General features: G+C 46.9%; 1 protein-coding gene across 3 annotated transcripts; it reads left to right on the top strand.

Moving 5' to 3' along the window:
* The first annotated feature begins 391 nt into the window (after positions 1–391).
* Mybphl (myosin binding protein H like) lies at positions 392–19,991 on the top strand. Of its 3 annotated transcripts, none has more exons than XM_070007394.1 (9): positions 393–660; positions 11,228–11,316; positions 11,847–12,042; positions 12,266–12,405; positions 12,533–12,692; positions 13,059–13,195; positions 13,940–14,126; positions 17,771–17,809; positions 19,801–19,991. In XM_070007394.1, the coding sequence occupies exons 1-8, from the start codon at positions 516–518 to the stop codon at positions 17,779–17,781; spliced, it is 1,065 nt and encodes a 354-aa protein (XP_069863495.1). In that variant the 5' UTR covers positions 393–515; the 3' UTR covers positions 17,782–17,809; positions 19,801–19,991. The 3 variants fall into 3 exon arrangements, with proteins under 3 accessions (XP_069863493.1, XP_069863495.1, XP_069863494.1); XM_070007393.1 differs by lacking the exon at positions 19,801–19,991 and adding an exon at positions 19,517–19,605; XM_070007392.1 differs by lacking the exons at positions 17,771–17,809; positions 19,801–19,991 and adding an exon at positions 19,517–19,600 and having other exon boundaries at positions 392–660.
* The last annotated feature ends 1,661 nt before the right edge of the window (positions 19,992–21,652 follow it).

Raw genomic sequence — 21,652 nt, 5'->3', positions numbered from 1 at the left:
CACTGCACCACCTTGCCTTTGGCTAGCTGCTGGAAAGGGAAGGAGTGAGGCAGGAGAGGGGGCTCTGGGAAGGTCATGTTGATGAGGCTTTGCTGCTCATTGGATGTAGATCTTAAAGGTGTGATCTTGGGTCCTGAGCACTGCTGTAGGAGCCAGAGGTCAGGAGCCGAGATGTGATCCAATCCTCCAACAGAAGCCAGGTCCTGTTCAGATGGTCGGTTCTCAATCTCTCCCCTCCCAGTACTGTGAGGGGGTGTCATCTCTCTCCCAAGATAACAGAACTACCTCGGCCCTCCTCCTGTGGCTATTCTGGGCTGTTGTCTGATCCTCCTCTTCCCCTAGCCCCTATTTCACCCTTCTGCTGGGAGTAGGTAGTGGGGAAGAGGCCAGCCCACTTACATAAGCCTGTGATTGGGACCCTGGGAGGCCAGCCTGGAGAGCAGGTGCTCAGCCCCTCCCTCACCACCAACGGAGGAAAACCTTCAGCTGGAACACAGCCTCTGGGTAGGCCCAGCATGGAGGCAGCTACCACCACAGAGGTGGCCTCAGGCTCTCAGCAGAAGGGGGAAGAAGCCAGCCTAGCAGACATGGAAAGAGCCCAGGCTTCACCCAGACAGGAGGCAGGCAGCCCCACTCCGCAGCATCTGCCCCCTATAGAAGGTGACCCATGACGGTTGGTAGAGGGTGGGGAGGCTGGGCAGAGGGAATGGGGGGGACTTTCCTGCTACCCTGATTGCACCCCGTTAGGTGTTTGTAGAGCTTAGTGACTTCCCATACAGGATCAATCACTGGAGATGTCCCCCTGCCCCCTTCCTGGAATTCTGACTTGCTTCTGAAGTGTCTTTGCTGGGTGTTTGCTTTTTTAGACGAAAAGTCAGCGAATGGTATTTGTGGTCCTTTAGAGTGGCTAAAAATGGTCCACTTGTATTTTTATCTTTTAAAAAAAAGTCAAGTCACAGGAACTGGGAGGACCTGGGAGACTAATGGCCAGTCAGGAGGGGAGCAAGGAGAAGATAGTGGCTGGCCGTGGCAGGGGGAGACAGGGGGAAGGCAAAGCTGTGGCTGCTGTGGATGCTAAGTGTTCAGCACAGTGACGCTCAGTCTCCCCATGGGGCCATGCCACGGCATCAGGACTAACCCTAGCAGCCCACTGCTCCAGGCCTCTCTGAGTTGATGGTCTTTGCAAAGAGGCACTGCAGCAAGGAGATGTTTCATGTCCTTTCCAACCCCAGTTGCTCTGCTATACCAGCACCAACTGTCTCCCGCTCAAGTCTCCAGAGTTCATCTGAGCGGCCCCTTCGGGGTGGGGATGGGGGTGTCAATGCACGCTGCTACAGAGAAGGAGTGGGGAAATGAACTCTTCACTTCTGTATGATAGTCTCCCCAAGTCTACCTTTAAGTCCTGAATACAGATGATGCAAAGACCACAAGGAGAGGTCTGGAGGCAAACATTTCCAGTGCTGCTGAGCACTTCTGTGGCTTTGGCCAAATCAGTTAACCTCTCCATTCCATTCTCCTCTGTATCAATGGATTGATAAAATTCTACCTTGTAAGGTCATTGAAAGGATTGCTGAGGTCCAAAATGTCTTAGAAGAAGCTAAGCCAAAAATGTGAACAAGTCAGGGCTGAAGGCCATGAGTTCTACCTCCAAATAGGGTCAGCAGAAACTCTCTTCAGCTCTTGTCAACCTAGCGGAAGAGTGGGGACTCAGCGCTGTTTCAATGTCAAGGACACAGAGTTGGTGGAATCTTTCCCAATGGAGCAGCAGAGGGAGGGAAAGAAGTTGTGAACATATATATATATATATATATATATATATATATATATATATATATATATATATACATATATATATATGTATATATGTATACATATATATATGTATATATATATATATATATATACACACACACACACACACACACACATATACATATATTATAGAGAAAGTAAGCTGAAGTGATTGAGGCAGGCATTCATTCAGTTTTTTTCCTCTAAAGGAGCCAGAGAAGATGCCATGGCAGGGAGAAGAGCCAGAATGGCTGATTCTGGTGCTATGAGGTTGAGCTAGTTCTGATAGTGGCAGGTTTTCCTTATCACTGACTTGTACTGTTCGCCACAAAACCCTGTGGGTCTAGCATTCATTTCATTCCAGCTTTACCTGAGGGATACTCAGGACAATGAGCTCCTACAGCCCTGGCCAGTGGCATAGCCCAAAGCTCATCTTCTATGAGGCAGGCCTCTGGGCCACCAGCCAGAGGCTCAACCCAGGGGCTTCCAAGGTGACTGTCACTTAAGGTACATTCTGACGTGTTACAAAGGAAGTGCATGTCTGTTAGCGGCTTGCAAACAAGAAGACCTGAGCTGGAATCCTAGCTCTATCCTAGATGGGCCAATCTACTTCTCTGGGTCTGTGTTTTCTCTCATGTAAATTAAGGAGCTGAACTAAATTTTTTCTTGACCTTTTCATGACTGTGAACTCTCAGGAAAAGCTGATAAAAGCTGTGGGCTCTTGGCCTGAAAAAAACATACCCCAAAAAAGAACAGGGAATCTACAGAGCTGCTGAAGATCTCACAGGGTGTCAGGGCCCTGGACTAGGTGACCCCTCAATACCCTGAGTGATCCTAAGACTGTCTTAGGATCTTCTCTTCATCATAGAGGTCTCTGGGCCGATGAGTACTGAGTGAGCATGGGAGAGCATGGGAACTGGATTACACAGAAATTAATTTGCAAGATCAAAATAAACAGCAACAGGCCAACAATGAACTTTTAGTTCTTACTGAACTGCTACATGGCTAAATAAGCAGCACTAAGGGGGTGGCATTGGCAACTCGTTCTGTGTCTGTCCTCAGTGTTGCACTGAGGTGTTGTGTCTTGGAGACAAAGCCTGGCATGGGGCCAGAAGAGGGTGGGAAAAGGGCTGTGACCCTGACAGGGAGAAAGTGAGTCTGAGACAATAAGAGAAGGCCAGCTGCTGATGTGAGCATAATTACACCAGCTAATTATGCACCCTCTTTCAAGCTGAAATGTTGTGTTTTCCAGACATGGGAAGCTGAACCTCATGCTTCTTTTATTCCTTTCCTCTCTCCCTTCCTTTCTTCCTCCCCCACTCCCTCCCTCCTGCTCTTCCTTCTTTGCTTTCTCCTTTCTGTTCTCCCTCTTTCTTTTCTCCCACCTTCCCTTTTCCCCCCCTCCCTCCCTCCCTCCTTCCCTCCTTCCTTCCTTCCTTCCTTCTTTCCTTCCTTCCTTCCTTCCTTCTTTCCTTCCTTCCTTCCTTTCTTTCTTTCTTTCCTTCCTTCTTTCTTTCTTTCTCTCTCTTTCTTTCTTTCTCTCTCTCTTTCTTTCTGTTGATTGTGGGGCTTGAACTAAGGGGGGACTGGGCACTATCCTTGAGCCTCTTTGTGCTCAAGGCTAGCACTCTACAACTTAAGCCACAGCATCACTTCCCCTCTTTTTCTTTCTCCTTCCTTTCCCTTCCTTCCTTCTTCCTTCACAAACATTTACTTTTTGCGTTTATTATGAGCCGGGCACTGTTCTAGGAAATTAGTCTAATGAGGGGAGATAGACAATAAACAAGTAAACTATGTACTATGTCCAATAGTGATCAATGTTATGCCAAAAATAACAGAAGCCAGCACTGGTGGCTCATGCCTGTAATCCTAGCTGCTCAGGAGGCTGAGATCTGATGATCACAGTTCAAAGCCAACCTGGGCAGGAATGCCCATGAGATTTCTCTCCAGCCACCAGAAAAGCAGAAAAACCAGAAAACCAGAAATAGAGATGTGGCTCAAAGTGGCAGAGTACTAGCCTTGAGCAAAAAGCTCAGGGACAGTGCCCAGGCCCTAAGTCCAAGCCCCATAACTGATCAAATCACACACACACGTGCTCTCATGCTCTCATGCTCTCATGCTCTCATGCTCTCATGCTCTCTCTCTCTCTCTCTCTCTCTCTCTCTCTCTCTCTCTCTCTCTCTCTCTCTCACACACACACACACACACACACACACACACACAAATCACAAGAGGATACAAAGCCCCAGAAGTAGGAAGTATTGCAAATAGGATCTTCAGTGAAGGCTCACAATTAGGTGATAATTGAATAGCAATGTAAGGGAAGGAAGCAAGTAATGCGTTCAGAAATTTGAGGGGAATATCTTCTGTTCAGAGAGTATATGTGCAAAAACCCTGCAGCAGGAAATTACTTTACGGTTGGAGCAACTGTGGCTGTGGTACAGCGAGAGAGACAGTGGTAGGATTTGGGGCAGAGAGTTAACAAGGCCAGTTGTGAAGGTGTCAGTTTGGTGCTGAGACAGGGGGGAGGCAGTGCAGGATTTCGAATAAGGAATGACATCATCAGGTGTAGGTCTGGGGGATTTTTCTGGCTACTGTGTTAAGAACAGATACTAGGTGGGTCTAGGACATTAGCCAGGTCATTAGCTAAGAGTAAGAAAGAGCAAGAAAAGACAGAAGTTTTAGAAGAAGATGAGATACACTAGTCATCCAGGAGAATAAGAGGCAGAGTGGACTGGCAATGTCTGGCAGAAGCGCCAGGGTTCATGTAGGAGCCATTTTCACTGTTCATGGCTGTCCAGTTCAAGTCAGAAGAGTTTTGTTTTCTGCCTATGCTTGTCTATTTGTATGGAGGCAGATAATGCCCAGGCCGTAAGTTCAAGTCCCAGAACTGGCACACATACACACGAAAGTAATGGAGGGTGGTAGGAAGGATAGCTCTGAGTGGTCCTAAAGAATTGTGATGTTGTAGCACGTGAGGAGCTGAGTAGAAGGGACAGAGATTGCGACTTAGGACGTGCCAGAAGGCAGAGCAAATAGATGCTCAGAAACAATGGGTCACAGATGAAAGAGAGTAGAACATTGAACAAGAGAATGACCACAATGTCTAGTGACTGAGGAGGGAGAGGACAGAGGCCCAGGTGGATCGGCAGGCCTACAGGGATTGAAGGATCGACATTGAAATTGCCATGAACTTTGAAGCAGTGTTGGAGATGGAGGCAACAACTAGGGTGAAACTCCCAAATGTGAGATTAAGCCTGAGACAGGAAGGAGATATCATCTTTTCTTTCTTTTCTTTTCTTTTCTTTTCTTTCTTTCTCTCTTTCTTTCTTTCTTTCTTTCTTTCTTTCTTTCTTTCTTTCTTTCTTTCTTTCTTTCTTTTCTTTCTTTCTTTCTTCCTTCCTTCCTTCCTTCCTTCCTTTCTCTCTCTCTCTCTCGCTCTTTCTCTTTCTTTCTGTACTGGGGTTTGAACTCAGAGTCTCGCACTCACTTAACTTTCTTGCTCATGGCTGGCACGCTACCACTTGAGCAATACCTCCTATCCAGCTTTTTGCTAGTTATTTTGGAGATGGAGTTTGTGGAGTTTTCTGTCCAAGTTAACTTCAAACTGACATCCTCCAGATTTCGGGCTTTTGAGTAGCTAGGACTATAAGTGTGAGCTATTAGTACTGACTTTGGAGTCTATCTCAGAGAAGTGTAGCCTGTTTCTATGCCCTTTAACCTTTTCTGATCTTATATTCCTGCTCTTCAAGGAAGTGACAGTCTTTTCCTCATTATAGTTTTCCAAACAAATTTTGGAGGCAAAATGCCAGTACTTCCCTGGAAATCTTTAGTTTCAAATCTATAGCTTGCTATGAGCCTTTGATTTGATCTCTCTCTCGTTCTCTCTCTCTCTCTCTCTCTCTCTCTCTCTCTCTCTCTCTCTCTCTCTCTCTCTCTTTCTCTCTCTCACTTTTTATGGTGGTGGTAGTGGTATTGGGGTTTGAACTCAGGGTCTTGGCCTGCTAGACAAGCACTCTACCACTTGAGCCACACCCCCAAATCCTTTTGCTCTTTGTTTTTTAGGTTGGGTCTCATACTTGGACTGTGATCCTCCTGTCTCTACCTTCTGAGTAGCAAGGACTACAGAGGTGTACCACCACTCACACAGGCATGTTTTGTGTATGCAAGTACATGCACACGCCTACAATCACACATACATGCATACACTCTCAGAGATACACACACATACACACACAGCCCTCCAATGTGTCTATCTTATTTCTTCAGATCATAGTTAAAATATCATTCTGAATGATGCAGCCCTCAGGTGACTGCTGGAGGGCAAACGTTCATGTGAGAGAAAAATAATGAAAGGATGTGAACAATTATTTCCCATAAGAATAGAAAAAAATGATCATAAGCTTCAGCAGACTAAAATTAGGTATTAGGAGGAATTGTCTAATCAGGAAAGCCAAGATCTTTGGATTTTAAGTAATCTCTTCTTTTAAAAAAAAATGTGGGGCTGGGAAGGTGGCTCAGTGGTAGAGCGCTTGCCTTGCATGCCTGAGGCCCTGGGTTCGATTCCTCAGCACCACATAAGCAAACAGAAAAAAGCTGGAAGTGGTGCTGTGGCTCAAGTGGTAGAGCGCTAGCCTTGAGTTGAAGAGCTGAGGGACAGCGCCCAGGCCCAGAGTTCAGGCCCATGACTGGACCCAAAAAAAAGCGTGTTTGTATGCCAATACTGGCTTTTTTTTTTTTTCGGGGACTGGCGATGGGAGGGGGGGGTTCATACTTGGTGCTCTATCACTTGAGCCAAACCTCCAGTCTAGCTTTTTGCTGGTTGACTGGAGCTAGAGGCTCTCAAACATTTCTGCCCAGACTGGCTTTGAACTTCCATCCTCAGATCTCAGCCTCTTGAGCACTTAGCATTAAAGGCATAAGCCACTGGTGTCCTGCTTTCCTCTAAAATTTTTCCATAAATAATTAGATACACTGTTGGAGCGAGACCAAAGTATGGAGAGTAACTTGGCTCAGAAGTCAATGACTTACAAAGAATGCCTTTCAAATGCTTTGTCCTTCCAAGATTGTGAGGGGGAGAAAAGAACAACAATGAAGCTGTGGCCATCACAGCCCTGGCCTGAGAAAGCTGAGGCTTTGCTTGAAGGCTCGGATGCTGGTGTAGCTTATCTTCCTGGCATCTGAGGAGGAGAAAGCCCTTGGGTGCAGGGGAAGCCTGTCTCCCCAAGGTCGGTACAATTTACACCTTGCCTGTCTCTGGAGGTGTGAACGGAGCTGCCTCAAATAAGCCTTCTCTAAGCCCAGGGTCAGATTGCTGCCTGGGGTGAGCGGGGAAGAGGCTGGAGAAACTCCTTGCTGACAAGGCATCTGGAACGGCCAAGCTCCCTTCTGTACCCCAGTACTTGGTCAGCCTCAAGGCGGTCCTCTGCCTATCCTGGGAGCCCTGCCCACTTACCCTCAGAGAGTTGGGGTACTCTGGTGATGTCAGTCCCATTGTTTCCTCAGGCAATCCCACTTACGAAGTAGGAGTGGGTGATGCCGGCCTGGAAACCCCCTCCTGGGAGAAGCCTCCACCTCCATTGCTGCCTCCTTCCTCCCTGCTCTCCCAGCTGAGCTTCCTGGGACCTCAAAGGCCACCAACCTAAATCCTCCCCTCGTCCCCCACGTTGGCTTATGTTACTCCTGCAAGCCTATTCCTTTCCTTTTTCTCAATAGTTTGAGTGATGATTCCTAAAGAAATGCGAGTATAAATGTACATCTCTATCCATAAAGGCCTGTTGCCTGCCTGAGATCCAGACAGAGTAGGCCTCAGTTGGCATTTCTCCTAGGCATGATAAGCCAATACTTTTCAGTCTTTTATCGCTCCATCTTCTTTCGTGTGTGTGTGTGTGTGTGTGTGTGTGTGTGTGCGTGCACACACACACACACACACACACACACGCACACCAGTACTGGGTTTTGGCTTTTCTATTTAAGGTTGGCACTCTACCACTCCAATTATACCTTCACTTCTGACATTTTGGTGGTTAATTATTTAAGAGTCTCATAAGACTTTCTTGCCTAGGCTGGCTTTGAACCTTGATTCTCAGATCTCAGCCTCCTGAAGTAGCTAGGATTACAGGTGTGAGTTACTTGTGTCCGTCTACCTCCATCTTCCCTTCTTTGCCTTTTCTCTCCCTGTCGCAGAGCCCTGACTCTGAACCTAGCCCTAGGCCCACACTGGGAGGGGCAGGTTAGCAGACAGTTAAGTCATGCACCAAGAATGAGTCTTGTGGTGGGTGGATGTGTGAACATGCACACGCTTGTGCACGCATGCGGGCATCGGTACCAGGACTCGAACTCAGCGTCTGGGTGCTGTCCCTTAGATTTTTTTCCTCAAGGCTGGTGTTTTACCACTTGAGTCACAGATCCTCTTTTGGCTTTTTGGTAATTAATTGGAGATAAATGTCTCATGGACTTGGTGCTTTGGCTAACTTCAAACTGCGATCTTCAGGTCTCAGCCTCCTGAGTAGCTAGGATTATAGGCGTGAGCTATATCCTCAGTGGGAGGCAGCGGTCTTAGATGCCAGGCACAACTTCACAACCAGCCTGGAGTGCACCAGGTAATGTGTCACCCTGAACCCTTTTCTTTCCAGTCATTACCTTGTTCTAGGTGCTCACCAAGGCCTTTAATAATTGATATTCTTGTCAGTAGCCCCAGAGGACAGACTTTTCTGGCTCCTCTCCCCTGCAAGTATAAAGGGTCATTTCCTCCATGCAGCAAGGGGGCCAAGGCCAACAAGACATTTCACTTTCCTTTCCAATTACAACTCTCTAAAAAACAAAACCAAACAAAACAAACTTTAATATCTGCCGGTTTCCAATTCCTTGGTTGCTAAGATGGCCACAGGAGAGTAACTCATCACACAACACTTCTGCAGTGTTCCTGCTGCCTCCAACCACCAGGGCCAGCAGAGGACAAGCAGGCTAGAGCACAGTTGCTACGTGGCCTGGGCTCTATCACTGTCCTGTTCTTACCCAGAACATTCATTCGAGTCTCCTTAGTTCTCAAGGGTTAGACCCAGACAGGCACAGCCACACAGGGGGGAAAAAAGGGAACTAAGTGAGGCACCTGAGATTCACATCTGTAATCCTAGTTACTCAGGAGGCTGAGATTTGAGGATCACAGTTCAAAGCCAGCCTGGGCAGGGAAGTCTATGAGACTCTTATTTATTATCTCCAATTAACCATCAAAAAGACCAGAAATAAAGTTGTTACCCATAATGGTAGAGTGCTAGCCTTGAGCACAAAAACTCAAGGACAGGGCCCAGGCCTTGAGTTGAAGCTGTAGGACACACACACACAGAGACACAGACACAGACAGACAGACAGACACACACACATACACACACACACACACACACACACACACACACACACACACACACAGAGGAAACTAGATTAATGAAATGGGCAGTGAGCACTGCATATTTATATTCATTTATAAAGGATCTTGAGAGTGTAATGGGAGGTGGTCTCAAAGAACATAGTTGAACTGCTGTTTATTTTATTTTAAACATCATTAGGGCCCTGCTGTATACAATGTACATATTTAAACATCTGATCTAGAAGTAAACATACTTGGGTTGCTGAGGGCTACGAATGTAGCCACAGGGAGATGTATGTTATCAAAATGGCTGGAATCCGCTATCAAGCAATCAGACTGTTTGCTGAAGGAATGTATCGAGGGTGGAGTTTGTCCAACTGCTAGGAATGAATTTTGGCAGGGAGGCCTGTGCGGTTGGTGGGAACTGAGCTCTGTCACATTCTAGTTACAGCAGGGGACTGTCCATGCTGGAGAAAGGAGGAAAGCCTCAGGAAGGCCCGGACACGATTTAGCCTCCGGCAGGTCCCCATGAGAACTAGCTAGGATGTTTGTAGTTAAGCAGGTCAAGGTGGTCTTCAGCAGACCCAGAGGGGAAAGAGACGTGTGTTCATTGTCTAGACCTGCACTCAGCACTTTCTGACCATCTCCTGTCTTCATTTTGGCAGCCAATAAATGTCCCCTAATCTCCACTGGCTGGAACAGGCCTGAGAGATCAAGGGGAAGTGAGCAGTGGATCTAATCTTTCCCAGATTTTGTTTATACAAACAGATCAGTCCAGCTATGGGAAGAACGAGCACTGGGAGCTCAAAGGAAGCGATCCAGATGCCCTGCCTGTTCCCTCAGTGATGACTTTAGTTCCGTCATGGGGTCGGGGGGTTAATGCTGGTGGCCAGGGTATAGTCTCTGCCTATAAAGCAGAAAGCATCCTTCTGAGTCCTGTAAAGCTAGGAGGTTCAGGTGAACACTGAATGTGGGCTGGAGACCAGCAGAGTTATGAAGGACCAATGGAAAAGCACTGAAAAGACAAACCAGATGGACTGGATCCATCTGTATACAAACAAAGAAAATCTCTGCTGATGGAAAGTCATTAGTTAAGAGTTATAAATTAAAGCAGTGTCAGGCTTGCGTTCCAGTGCCCTTTCTGCAGTCTTTTACACTCTCCTGGGGCTCTTTCAACCAATCTCTTTGCTCATCCCTAAATCTCAGCAACATAATGGGAATGGGGGTGGGGTGGCTTGGTAGTAGAGTGCTTGGGGATTTGGGCTCATCCCCAGCCCTGAAGAAAAGGCAGACTGGCCTGTAAGTCTAGCTACTCAGGAGGCTTGACAGCTAAGGTTCACAGTTCAAAACCAGCTCAAGCAGGAAAAGCCCATGAGACTCTTATCTCTAACCACCAAAAAATGAGAAGAGGAGCCGTGGTTCAAATGAGTAGAGTACCAGGCTTGAGCAGAAAAAAGCTAAAGGAAAGTGCCCAGGCCCCAAATTCAAGCCCTAGTACCAGCAAAAAGAAAAAAGAAAAAGAAAGAGAGAGAGAAAGAAAAGAAAAGAAAGGAAGGGGGAGAGAGAAAGAAAAAAGAAAAAGAAAGAAGGAAAGAAAGAAAGAAAAAGAAAGAAAGAAAGAAAGAAAAAAAGAAAGAAAGAAAGAAAGAAAGAAAGAAAGAAAGAAAGAAAAGAAAGAAAGGAAAGAAAGGAAGGGGGAGAGAGAAAGAAAAAAGAAAAGAAAGAGCAGAAGTGGCGCTGTAGCTCAAGTGGTAGAGCGCTCGCCTTGAGCTGAAGAGCTGAGGGACAGTACCCAGGCCCAGAGTTCAAGCCCCACGACTGACAAAAAAAGAAAGAGAAAGAACAAAAGAAAGAACGAAAGAAAGAAAAGAAAAGAAGGGGAGGGGAGGGAAGGGGAAGGGAGGGGAGGAGAGAGGAGGGGAAGAGAGGGGAAGGGAAGAAGGAAACAAAGACAATGACAATACTCATTCTATCACCGAAAATAGGGGTGAAGGTCTCCAGAGTGCAACAGGACACCTCTCCACTTTCTCTGAGGATCCATGTCCTATTCTCTCTCTTTTAATCACTCAGAGTACCCCAAGATCTGGCTACCTCGGGCCCTGAGGCAGACCTACATCCGGAAGGTTGGGGACACGGTGAACCTACTAATCCCATTCCAGGTGATGAAACCAGCGTCACACTGGAACTGGGCCACAGTTTCAATCTGGAGACACAGAACAGGAGCCCTGCTAGCAGAGGCCAAGGAGGAAGGGGCCACCCCAGCAGAAGTCCGAGAGCAGATAATCCATCCATTCTGCACCCACTGACAGTGGGGGAAGGGAGGGGGAGGTGTGCCCTATGGGAGGAGGTAAGGCTGATTTTCTGCAGAAACTGGAGCTCTGTTTGGAGGGCTTATGGGAGTTTGGGCAGCTATTAAGTCGCTTCCCTGACCCCATCCACTGTCCTGGATGTCCATACCCTAAACTATCAGAGGGTGGGAAACACAAAGCCTTTCCCCTGGCCCTCACGATCCTGAAGTTGTGGCTGAAAAGAACAAAATCCCCTGGAAGAGTCTGTCAAGCTGTAGCTCAAAGAACTGTACACTGTAAATGAAGGTACCCTGAGGATATGGGTTGAGTGTGACCCCCTACCACAACAGGGAGGGTCTAGAAACTTCTCAGGCTCTTCACTCCTGACCTCCACCACTCAGGGAAAGCCCAAACCTCGAGCTACTTGGACACATGATGGCTGTGCCCTGGACACAAGTCGCGTGAGTGTGAGAAATGGGGAGCAAGACTCCATCCTGTTCATCAGAGAAGCCCAACGCAGTGACTCGGGTCGCTACCAACTCCACGTACAGCTGGGTGGGCTGGAGGCCACAGCCACCATTGATATCCTGGTGATTGGTAAGGTGGGGAGAGGGGAGGGAGGTGGTCTGCAGAAGCTCCCTCTTTGAGCTGAAGAGGAACAACCTCACATAGCTGGGAGAGCTGGGGTGGTGTTCTAACCCCCAGTTTGGGTGTCTGTTATGGGAAGGAAGACAGGGATCTGAGCAGAGCAGGGGCCACAGGGTCACCAAATGACCTCGATGCATGGGGATCATACCCAGACTTGGCTTTGCCCTTCCAGAGCAGCCAGGTCCTCCTCAGAGCATTAAGTTGGTGGACGTTTGGGGTTCCAATGCTGCTCTTCAATGGACACCTCCCCAAGATACAGGCAATACAGCATTGCTGGGATACACTGTGCAGAAGGCTGACACAAAATCTGGGGTGAGGCTCAGTTGGGAAGTGTGTGGAGGGGAGCAGAGCCTTCTGGAATGAGCCCCTGGCAAGTTCCATGAGGGGTGAGTTCACAGGACAGGGGTCTCATGCCTGGCCTCTTCTGGAACCCCTGCAGCTCTGGTTCACCGTGCTAGAGCGTTATCACCGCACCAGCTGCATTGTCTCAGACCTCATTGTTGGCAACTCCTATGCTTTTCGTGTCTTTGCCGAAAACCAGTGTGGGCTCAGCGACACAGCCCCCATCACAGCTGACCTGGCCCACATCCAGAAAGCAGGTAAGGGAGACACTGTTGAAATCAGATGCTGGCGGCTCACGCCTATAATCCCAGCTACTCAGGAGGCTGAGATCTGAGGATCATTGTTAAAAGCCAGCCCAGGCAGGAAAGTTCATGAGACTCTTAGCTCTAATCAACTACCAGAAAAACAAAAGTGAAGCTGTGGATCAAAGTGGTAGAGTGTGAGCCTTGAGCAAAAGAGCTCAGGGACAGTGCCCAGGCCCTGAGTTCAAATCTCATAACTGACAAAAAAAAAGAGAGAGAGAGAGGGGAGGGGGGAAAGGAAAGAAAAAGGAAGATGGAAAAGAAAGCTGAAGAGGGACAGGAGTCTTAGATCTGCATCATGGCCCTCCTTGGTACCCACAGCTACTGTTTACAAGACCAAGGGGTTTGCCCAGCGGGACTTTTCTGAAGCCCCAAAGTTTACCCAGCCTCTGGCAGACTGCACTACCGTCACTGGCTATGACACCCAGCTCTTCTGCTGTGTTCGTGCTTCTCCCAGGGTGAGTAGGTTGTTCTGGGGGTGGCAGATGCTCCCAGCTTCTGTCCTTCCTAACTTGAGCTGTGTCACAGAGCCTTCTCATTGAGCATCCCCTACCATCCCCGCCATCTGCCTCTTCAACAGCAGGTAATTTAGGGACAATCAGGGCATTTGTAATTCTGGGTGGATGGATGCAAATGGTGTTTCCTTTTAGTGTCGGCTCCTTGTACACACAGATGTACACTTACTGACCTGCTGTGATTGGGTATGAGCTTCGAGTTGTTGATCTGGCAGGAGTGATGGAATCCCACTGGTTTCTCCTTATACACCCACCCAAGCTTCATCTGAGCAGGGGCTGCCTAGGGAAGAAGTGGTAGAGTGCCAGCCTTGAGCAAAAACACTCAGGTACAGTGCCCAGGCTCTGCGTTCAAGCTCGAGGACTGGCAAGGAAACAAAACAGAGACCAGCTATCTACTGATATCCACCACTTAAGAGCCATGATGGCTACTTGAGCAGTAGTTACTGCCTTTCTCTTGTCAGAACACTTGGTGAAGATGAGGTTTGGAGTGTACTTTTCAACTAGGAGGAGGAGCTTGGGGGCATTGCTGAAGGTCCTGGAAGGGAACTCCTTCCCACAATACCAGAGACAGAGAAGCTTCCAAAGAACCATTATTTATAAGCCTTGTAAACAGAGTCCCAGACACTGAGCCCAGAAAGAGCAATTGGTTCTTCCTGCCTCATCTACCCCTTCACCTTTCTATTCTAGCCCAAGATCATCTGGCTGAAGAACAAGATGGACATCCAAGGTAATCCCAAGTACAGAGCCCTCAGTCACCTGGGAATCTGCTCTCTGGAAATCCGCAAGCCGGGTCCCTTTGATGGAGGCATCTATACTTGCAAGGCTGTCAATGCTCTGGGGGAGGCATCTGTGGACTGCAGGGTGGATGTGAAAGGTAAGAGCAGGAGAACTAGTGTCTGGTCATCTCTGTCCAGCAGCTCTTGCAGAAGAGCTGCCCCCTGGAGGCCCTCTCCTCTCTATCAATATCAGGCCATATTAGAGGAGCCATTTGTATTATTGCTGTCATGTCTCTCGATCACAATTCTATAATATAGGAACCATTATTTCCATTTTGATAGGGAGAAACCTGTAGCACAGGAGAATCTGGTTTATTCAAGATTTCCTGAGTTGGTTAATAGAGGCATTGACATTACTGCAGGTGAAGAGCCCAAGTTCCCTGGCCCTTACTCAGGTTGTGATTCTGTGTGTGTGTGTGTGTGTGTGCGCGCGCGCGCGCGCGCGTGCACATGCGCTCACACACTGTTCCTGGAGCTTGAACTTAGGATCTGGGTGCTGTCCCTGACCTTTTGTGTTCAAAGTTAGCACTCTAGCACTACAGTTCCACTTGCAGCTTCAGACTTTTCCATCTGCATTCCTCAGACCTCAGCCTCCTGAGTAGGGTTATAGGCATGAGTGATCCATCAGTGCTTGGCTATTTTTATGTTATTATCATAAAGGTGATATATAGAGGGGTTACATTAAGTCAGGTAAAGAGTACATTTCTTTCTCTCTCTCTCTTTTTTTTTTTTTTGGCCGGTCCTGGTGCTTGAACTGGGTCACCTTCCATGGGCTTCTTTTTTGCACAAGGCTAGCACTCTACCACTTAAACCACAGTGCCACTTTCAGAGTAGTTTATTGGAGATAAGAGTCTCATGGATTTTCCTGCCCAGGCTGGCTTTGAACCTTGATCCTCAGATCTCAGCATTCTGAGTAGCTAGGATTACAGGTATGAGCCACCAGTACCCAGCTCAGGAGTACATTTTTTTTAGGACAATGTCACCACTTCCCTTGCTGTCTCCCAGTTTTTTCCTCTCATCCTCACCCTCAAGTTGTATAGTTCATTTTCAATAGTGTCTAGTGAGTACCACTGCTGCATTTGTTTGTTCTTTGTCCCCCCATTTCTTTTTTTCTTTTTTTTTGGGGTCCGGTCATGGGGCCTGAACTCTGGGCCTGGGCGCTGTCCCTCAGCTCTTCAGCTCAAGGCTAGCACTCTACCACTTGAGCCACAGTGCCACTTCCGGCTTTTTTCTTTTTGTTTATGTGGTGCTGAGGAATCGAACCCAGGGCCTCAGGCATGCAAGGCAAGTGCTCCACCACTGAGCCACCTTCCCAGCCCTGTCCCCCCATTTCTATACCCTGCCTTGCCCTCCCAAAGACAAAAAGAAAATATAAACAACAAGAAAGAAAAAAACCTCCAAAGAACAACAAATGTTGGAAGGGATGGGTAAAAAGGAACCCTATTGTACTGTTGGTGGGAATACAAACTAGTTCAACCATGCTGGATAGTAGTCTGGAGGTTCCTCAAAAAACTAAACATAGACCTTTCCTACCACCCAGCCATACCGCTCCTGGGCATCTTCCCAGAACATGGCAAGCCGGATACCGTAAAGACACTTGCACATCCATGTTTACTGCTACCCTATTCACAATAGCCAAGTTGTGGAAACAGCCTAGATGCCCTATAATAGATGAGTGGATCCAAAAAATGTGGTAGCTATACACAATGGAATTTTACACAGCCATTAGAAAGAACGATATTATGCCATTTGCAGGGAAATGGATGGACCTAGAACAAATCATGTTAAATGAGGTAAGCCAAGCTCAGAGAGACAGCACATGTTTTCTCTCATATGCAGAAGCTTGATCTAAAATACTGGGACATAATAAATTATACAGGTCTCTAGACATTCACACACAGTGAGACCAAAGGGGAATACTCTTAGAAGAGGAACAGAAAGGCATAATAGCTATGTGCATCTGATCATACAAAATAATGTTTATTGAAATTAACTCCAGGAAATGAAAACAAGAGTTTTTTTGTGCTGTATTTTTTTTTTTACTTTTTGTTCTGTTTGTCTGTTTATATGTCTTTGGGAGTATAAAGAGAGAGGCACCGAAATGGAGGGACAATGGGTAAACAAATGCAACAATGGGTTTTACTGGACACTATATTGAAAATGAACTATACAACTTATGGGTGGGGATGGGAGGGAAAAACTGGGAGAGAGCGAGGGAAAGGGTGACATTGTCCAAAAAGAAATGTATTCTTGCTTGGTGCTCATGACTCATACCTGTAATCCTAACTACTCAGAAGGAGGCTGAGATCTGAAGATCGTGGTTGAAAGCCATCCTGGGCAGAAACATCCGTGTGAGACTCTTATTTCTCATTAATCACAACAAAAGCTGAAAATAGCACTGTGGCCCATAGTGGCACACAGTGTCTAGTGAGTGCTATCCTTGAGCAAAAGAAGCTCAGGGACAGCACTACCTACCTACACACACAAGGAAGGAAGGAAGGAAGGAAGGAAGGAAGGAAGGAAGGAAGGAAGGAAGGGAGGGAGGAAGGAAGGAAGGAAGGAAGGAAGGAAGGAAGGAAGGAAGGAAGGAAGGAGAAAGAAAAGAAAAATAAGAAATGTACTCTTTACTTGACTCAAATAACTGTAACCCTTGTATACATCACCTTTATAACAACAATAAAAAGAGTAAAATAATTTTTTTTGTATGTCATGGGCCTGGGCGCTGTCCCTAAGCTCTTCAGCTCAAGGCTAGCACTCTACCACTTTAGCCATAATGCCACTTCTGGCTTTTTCTGCTTCTGTGGTGCTGAGGAATCAAAGCCAGGACCTCATGCATGCAAGCAAGCACTCTACCACTGAGCCACCTTCCCAGACCCAAATAGCTTTTTAAAAAGAAAAAAACCACTGGGTGCCGGTGGCTCACACTGAGATCTGAGGATCACCATTCAAAGCCAGCTTGGGCAGGAAAGTCCATGAGACTCTTATCTCCAATAAGTCACTAGAAAAAAACAGAAGTAGCACTGTGGCTCAAGTGATAAAGCACTCACCTTGAGTAGCCCCAGGCCCAGAGTTCAAGTCCCATGACTGACAAGAAGAAAGAAAGAAAGAAAGAAAGAAAGAAAGAAAGAAAGAAAGAAAGAAAGAAAGAAAGAAAGAAAGAAAGAAAGGAAGGAAGGAAGGAAGAAGGACAGAGAAAGAGAGAAAGGAAGAAAGGAAGAAAGAAAAGAAGGAAGGAAGGAAAGAAAGAAAGAAAAGAAAGAAAGGAAGGAAGAGAAAACCCTTTCCATTTGCTGGAGTTTATTTTGATAAATATTTTTTTTTGGGGGTGGGGGTCCGGTCGTGGGGCCTGAACTCCGGGCCTGGGCGCTGTCCCTCAGCTCTTCAGCTCAAGGCTAGCGCTCTACCACTTGAGCCACAGTGCCACTTCCGGCTTTTTTCTGTTTGCTTATGTGGTGCTGAGGAATCGAACCCAGGGCCTCATGCATGCAAGGCAAGCGCTCTACCACTGAGCCACCTTCCCAGCCCGATAAATATTATTTTATATCAGCAGCATCACATAGGCTTTGCACCTTTGTGTGCACGGCTATTTTCAATCCCATTCTTTAGCTATGTGTAGATTCCCTAACTAGCACCATGGACTTCCCAAAAGCTTAAATAGTACATTGTTTTCCTAATGCTCTGACCTAAGGGTTCTCAGACATTTCTGAGATGTTGACATTGAGAAATGTCTGCATTCTTACAGCTCCTCATTGAGCTACCTGAGGACATGACACGTGAGAAGGTAAGGAAGGAGGGAGGGGGCTAGCATGATGCACTGTTTATGGTAGTGTGGCAAAGTCTGAAATGGATGCGTGTGCCCGGGCCTCTCAGTCAAGTACCCCTCATGGCCACTTTTTTTTAGCTAATACTATTACTCCTGGGGAGGGAACTGCCATAGATAAATTCTACTTTTGTTACATTATCTATGTGTTTGTACTCCCCAAGTTGATGATAAGAATCAAACCATGTACCTCATCCAAGGGGCAGGTACGATTGAAAAAAAGATGTCAAAGAAACAGTTAAGAATAAAGAAACAGGGCTGGGAAGGTGGCTCAGTGGTAGAGCGCTTGCCTTGCATGCCTGAGGCCCTGGGTTCGATTCCTCAGCACCACATAAGCAAAATGAAAAAAGCCGGAAATGGCGCTATGGCTCAAGTGGTAGAACGCTAGCCTTGAGCTGAAGAGCTGAGGGACAGCGCCCAGGCCCAGAGTTCAGGCCCCACGACCGGACCCAAAAAAAAAAAAAAAAAAAAGAATAAAGAAACAAGGCTGGGAAGGTGGCTCAGTGGTAGAGCGCTTGCCTTGCATGCATGAGGCCCTGGGTTCGATTCCTCAGCACCACATAAGCAAAAAAAAAAGCCAGAAGTGGGGCTGTGGCTCAAATGGTAGAGCGCTAGCCTTGAGCTGAAGAGCTGAGGGACAGCGCCCAGGCCCAGAGTTCAGGCCCCACGACCGGACACCGCCCCCCCCCCAAAAAAAAAAAAGAATAAAGAAACAGCTGGGCCCAGGCCTTGAATCCTAGCTACTCAGGAGGCTGAGATCTGAGGACAGTTTGAGCCAGCTCTGGCAGGAAAGTCTATAAGACTCTTATATTCAACTGATGGCCAAAAAACAGAAGTGAAGGTGTGGTTCAAGTGGTAGAGCACCAGCCTTGAGCAAAAAAGCTAAAGGATAGTACCCAGGCCCTGAGTTCAAAGTCTTAATATGGAGGAGGAAGAGGAAGAGATAAGTGTCTACCACCATAGTGATGGTGGATAGGGACAAGAGGCTGCTCCTGTCGATTCATTTAATAACATAAGCAGGGCAAAAAACAAGACTAACTTGTTAATATTTTCCTGTAAGTACTCCTTCCTATCCAAGAGAAGCATATCACCAATTTTCATTGTTATATCAACAATAACCTAACATGTGGGTGTGTGGTTTTCCTGAACCATCCATTACTGGCAGAGAGCCAGTGGATCATCATTTACAACTTGATAACTCCTTCAAATTCTGAATTATTCCGAGGGGAGATTCTGTGCATAAACTGATGAGTAAAGTGGAGAGAGGCTTGTGGGAAAGAAAGAGAATCAGCTCCCAATGCCCCGTCTGACTTGCAGCTCTTGGCTGAGCAACAGTGATCATGAATTCAATCCCTAAGCTATTTATTTAAGCTCACCACTGATACACAGCAAATGAAAACCCTAAGAGTTGAATTAAAAGCACACTCTCCTCGGGAAAGCTGGCTGCCAGCTGGCTTCCAAAGGCAGTTTTCTTCTTTCTACCCCTACTGCCAATGCTGTGTGGTGTTGGAGCTCGTTCTTTCTCTCTTCCCTCCTTCACAGTGGAGCAGGGTGAGTGGTGCATCCTCAGCCCAGGACAGAAGGAACAAAGGCCCATAAAGAGGGCCAGCCACAGAGTCCCGGCTGTGCTGTTTGCTTTGGTGGCTACAATATACTTTCTCTTTTCAGAGCCTCCAGCAAGCCTGACCATGACGAGATTTTGTTCCTAAGGAGCTTCAGTGCAGTGCCTGATTTGGACTGATCAAAATAAATGTGTGGATTTTCAATGCATAAGTGTCCCCTATTTGAGCCTTTGCATATGGGAGAAACACTTACCCAGACTATATGGATCCCAAAGCCCTAAGATTCCTTCCCTTCCTTTCCCTCCCCTCTCCTCTCTTCCCTTTCCCTTTCTTTCTCTTTTCCTCTCTCTCCTCTCTTCTATTACTTCATATCCACATTCTCTTCTACAGGGGTTTCTGATGCTATTTCCCTGGATGGTCTATGACAGAAGTGAATTGAATTCTACATGGGATGAGGTGTTGAAAAAAAAAAAAGACCACCACTCGCTCTCTTCCTCTATTGGGATAACACATGCACGTTCATCACTAAGCAGCAAACGGGAGGTTGCATACCTTCATACACAGACACACATATAGCTCATTAAAGATAGCCTAAGACCTGAGGGCTAAGATGTCCCTTGCTTACTTCCAGTTAAAGTGGCTATTTCAACCCTTCTCAAGTAGACTAGTCTGTGATACTCAAGTTCCCATGTCACAAAACACCCACTGTATGGCATGTATCAACAACTTTCTATGCGCCTAGATTGTTCCTACTTATATACTACCACTGGAGAAATAAGAGAATAGTCATGCAAATCATTTCTAGGGCCTTTTGCCTATTCTGGGGCTTGAATGCAGGGCCCGGACACTGTCCCTGAGCTTCTTTTGCTCAAGGCTAATACTCTACCACTTGAGCCACAGAGCCACTTCTGGCTTTTTCTGTGTATGTGGTACTAAGGGCTTGCTTAAGCAAGCACTCTACCACTAAGCCACATTCCCAGCCCTGGCTTAAGAATTTGAGAGGCGGGGAGCCAGGCATCAGGGGCTCACACCTGTAACTCTAGCTACTCAGGAGGCTGAGATTTGAGGACTGTGGCTCAAAGCCAGTCTTAAAACTTTCTAATTAAACACCAAAAAGCTGGAAGTGGAACTGTGGCTTAAGTGGTAGAGTGCTAGCCTTGAGCAAAAATTCTCACAGATAGCACCCAGGCCCTGAGTTCAGGCCCCAGGACTGGCCAAAAAAAATTGAGAGGAGAGATCTGAGTCCCAGGTCAGGAAGTGGTGGAATAACTTCATTTATGATGCCTCAGACTTCAGCTTCTGCTGTGTTTAATTACTCAATGGCCCTCTCTGAAAATTAATATATCTTCATCCTTCTCAGTTGAGAAAGAAAATCTTCGCACCGAACCTGCAGTCTTGTTCAGTGTGAAGATAAATTGTGTTTAAGGATACTGCCTGGGAGGGAGTATCATTTATTCATTAATTTATCATCCAAAACCCTAAACATTGTTTTGAAATAGGGAAAACAAATATAAAATACTTCCCAGAATAGTGAGTTGGTCTTATGCTAAGTGAAGAATTTTGGGGCATGAAATCTTTATTTTCTGCTTTTCTGTCATTCTAACGAAGACAAAAGATCCATCTCCTATCTTTTCTTGTTTTCAGTTCTTTCTGTTTCTCCTACTGCAATTTGCAAGGTACTGGTAACTCATGCCTATAATCCGAGCTACTCAGGAGGTTAAGTTCTGAGGATCAGGGTTCAAGGCTAGCTGGGGCAAGGAAGTCCGTGAGATTCTTGTCGCCAATTAACTACAGAAGTGGAGCTGTGGTTCAAGTGGTAGAGTGCCAGACTGGGGGGGGGGGCGGAGATAGAGAAGTGGGGGAGAAAGGGAGAGGAAGAGAGAGAAGTTCTAGGACAGCACCCTGGCCCTGAGTTCAAGGCTGACACGCACACACACACATCAGTTAGTGGCAGGAAACTGAAGCTTACGAACAACTTTCAACTGGTTAAGGCTTCCTTGCCTGCTCTTGGAGGGGTGGGTGAAGAAGTCTAGTGTTATCCCGGGCTCAGGTGGCTCCTAAGGGAAGAAGGACGGCAGTCATTTACCAACTTATTCCCTTCTAATCTCTTTTGCCTCTATTTTGCTTGAGCGACAAAAGCCACTGGCTCTGAAGTCCCACCCTCCCTAGACCTTGAATCCCGCAAGCAACGAACAGTCCATCTCCACCCTGGCTCGGCCTCACTGACACAGGAATGAGCTCT

This window comes from Dipodomys merriami, unplaced genomic scaffold, assembly GCF_024711535.1.
Source record: "Dipodomys merriami isolate MVZ:Mamm:240054 unplaced genomic scaffold, mDipMer1.0.p SCAF_7, whole genome shotgun sequence".
NCBI lineage: Eukaryota > Metazoa > Chordata > Mammalia > Rodentia > Heteromyidae > Dipodomys > Dipodomys merriami.
Note: the sequence above shows the minus strand (reverse complement) of the source record. Positions and strands in the feature narration are given on the sequence as shown.

Excerpts from the sequence above, each read along its gene's own strand:
- Mybphl (XM_070007392.1), top strand. The coding sequence starts at position 516 with ATGGAGGCAGCTACCACCACAGAGGTGGCCTCAGGCTCTCAGCAGAAG. Across the intron at positions 12,043-12,265 it reads CATTGATATCCTGGTGATTG|AGCAGCCAGGTCCTCCTCAG; the intron begins GTAAGGTGGGGA and ends TTGCCCTTCCAG. Across the intron at positions 14,127-19,516 it reads CTGCAGGGTGGATGTGAAAG|AGCCTCCAGCAAGCCTGACC; the intron begins GTAAGAGCAGGA and ends TTCTCTTTTCAG.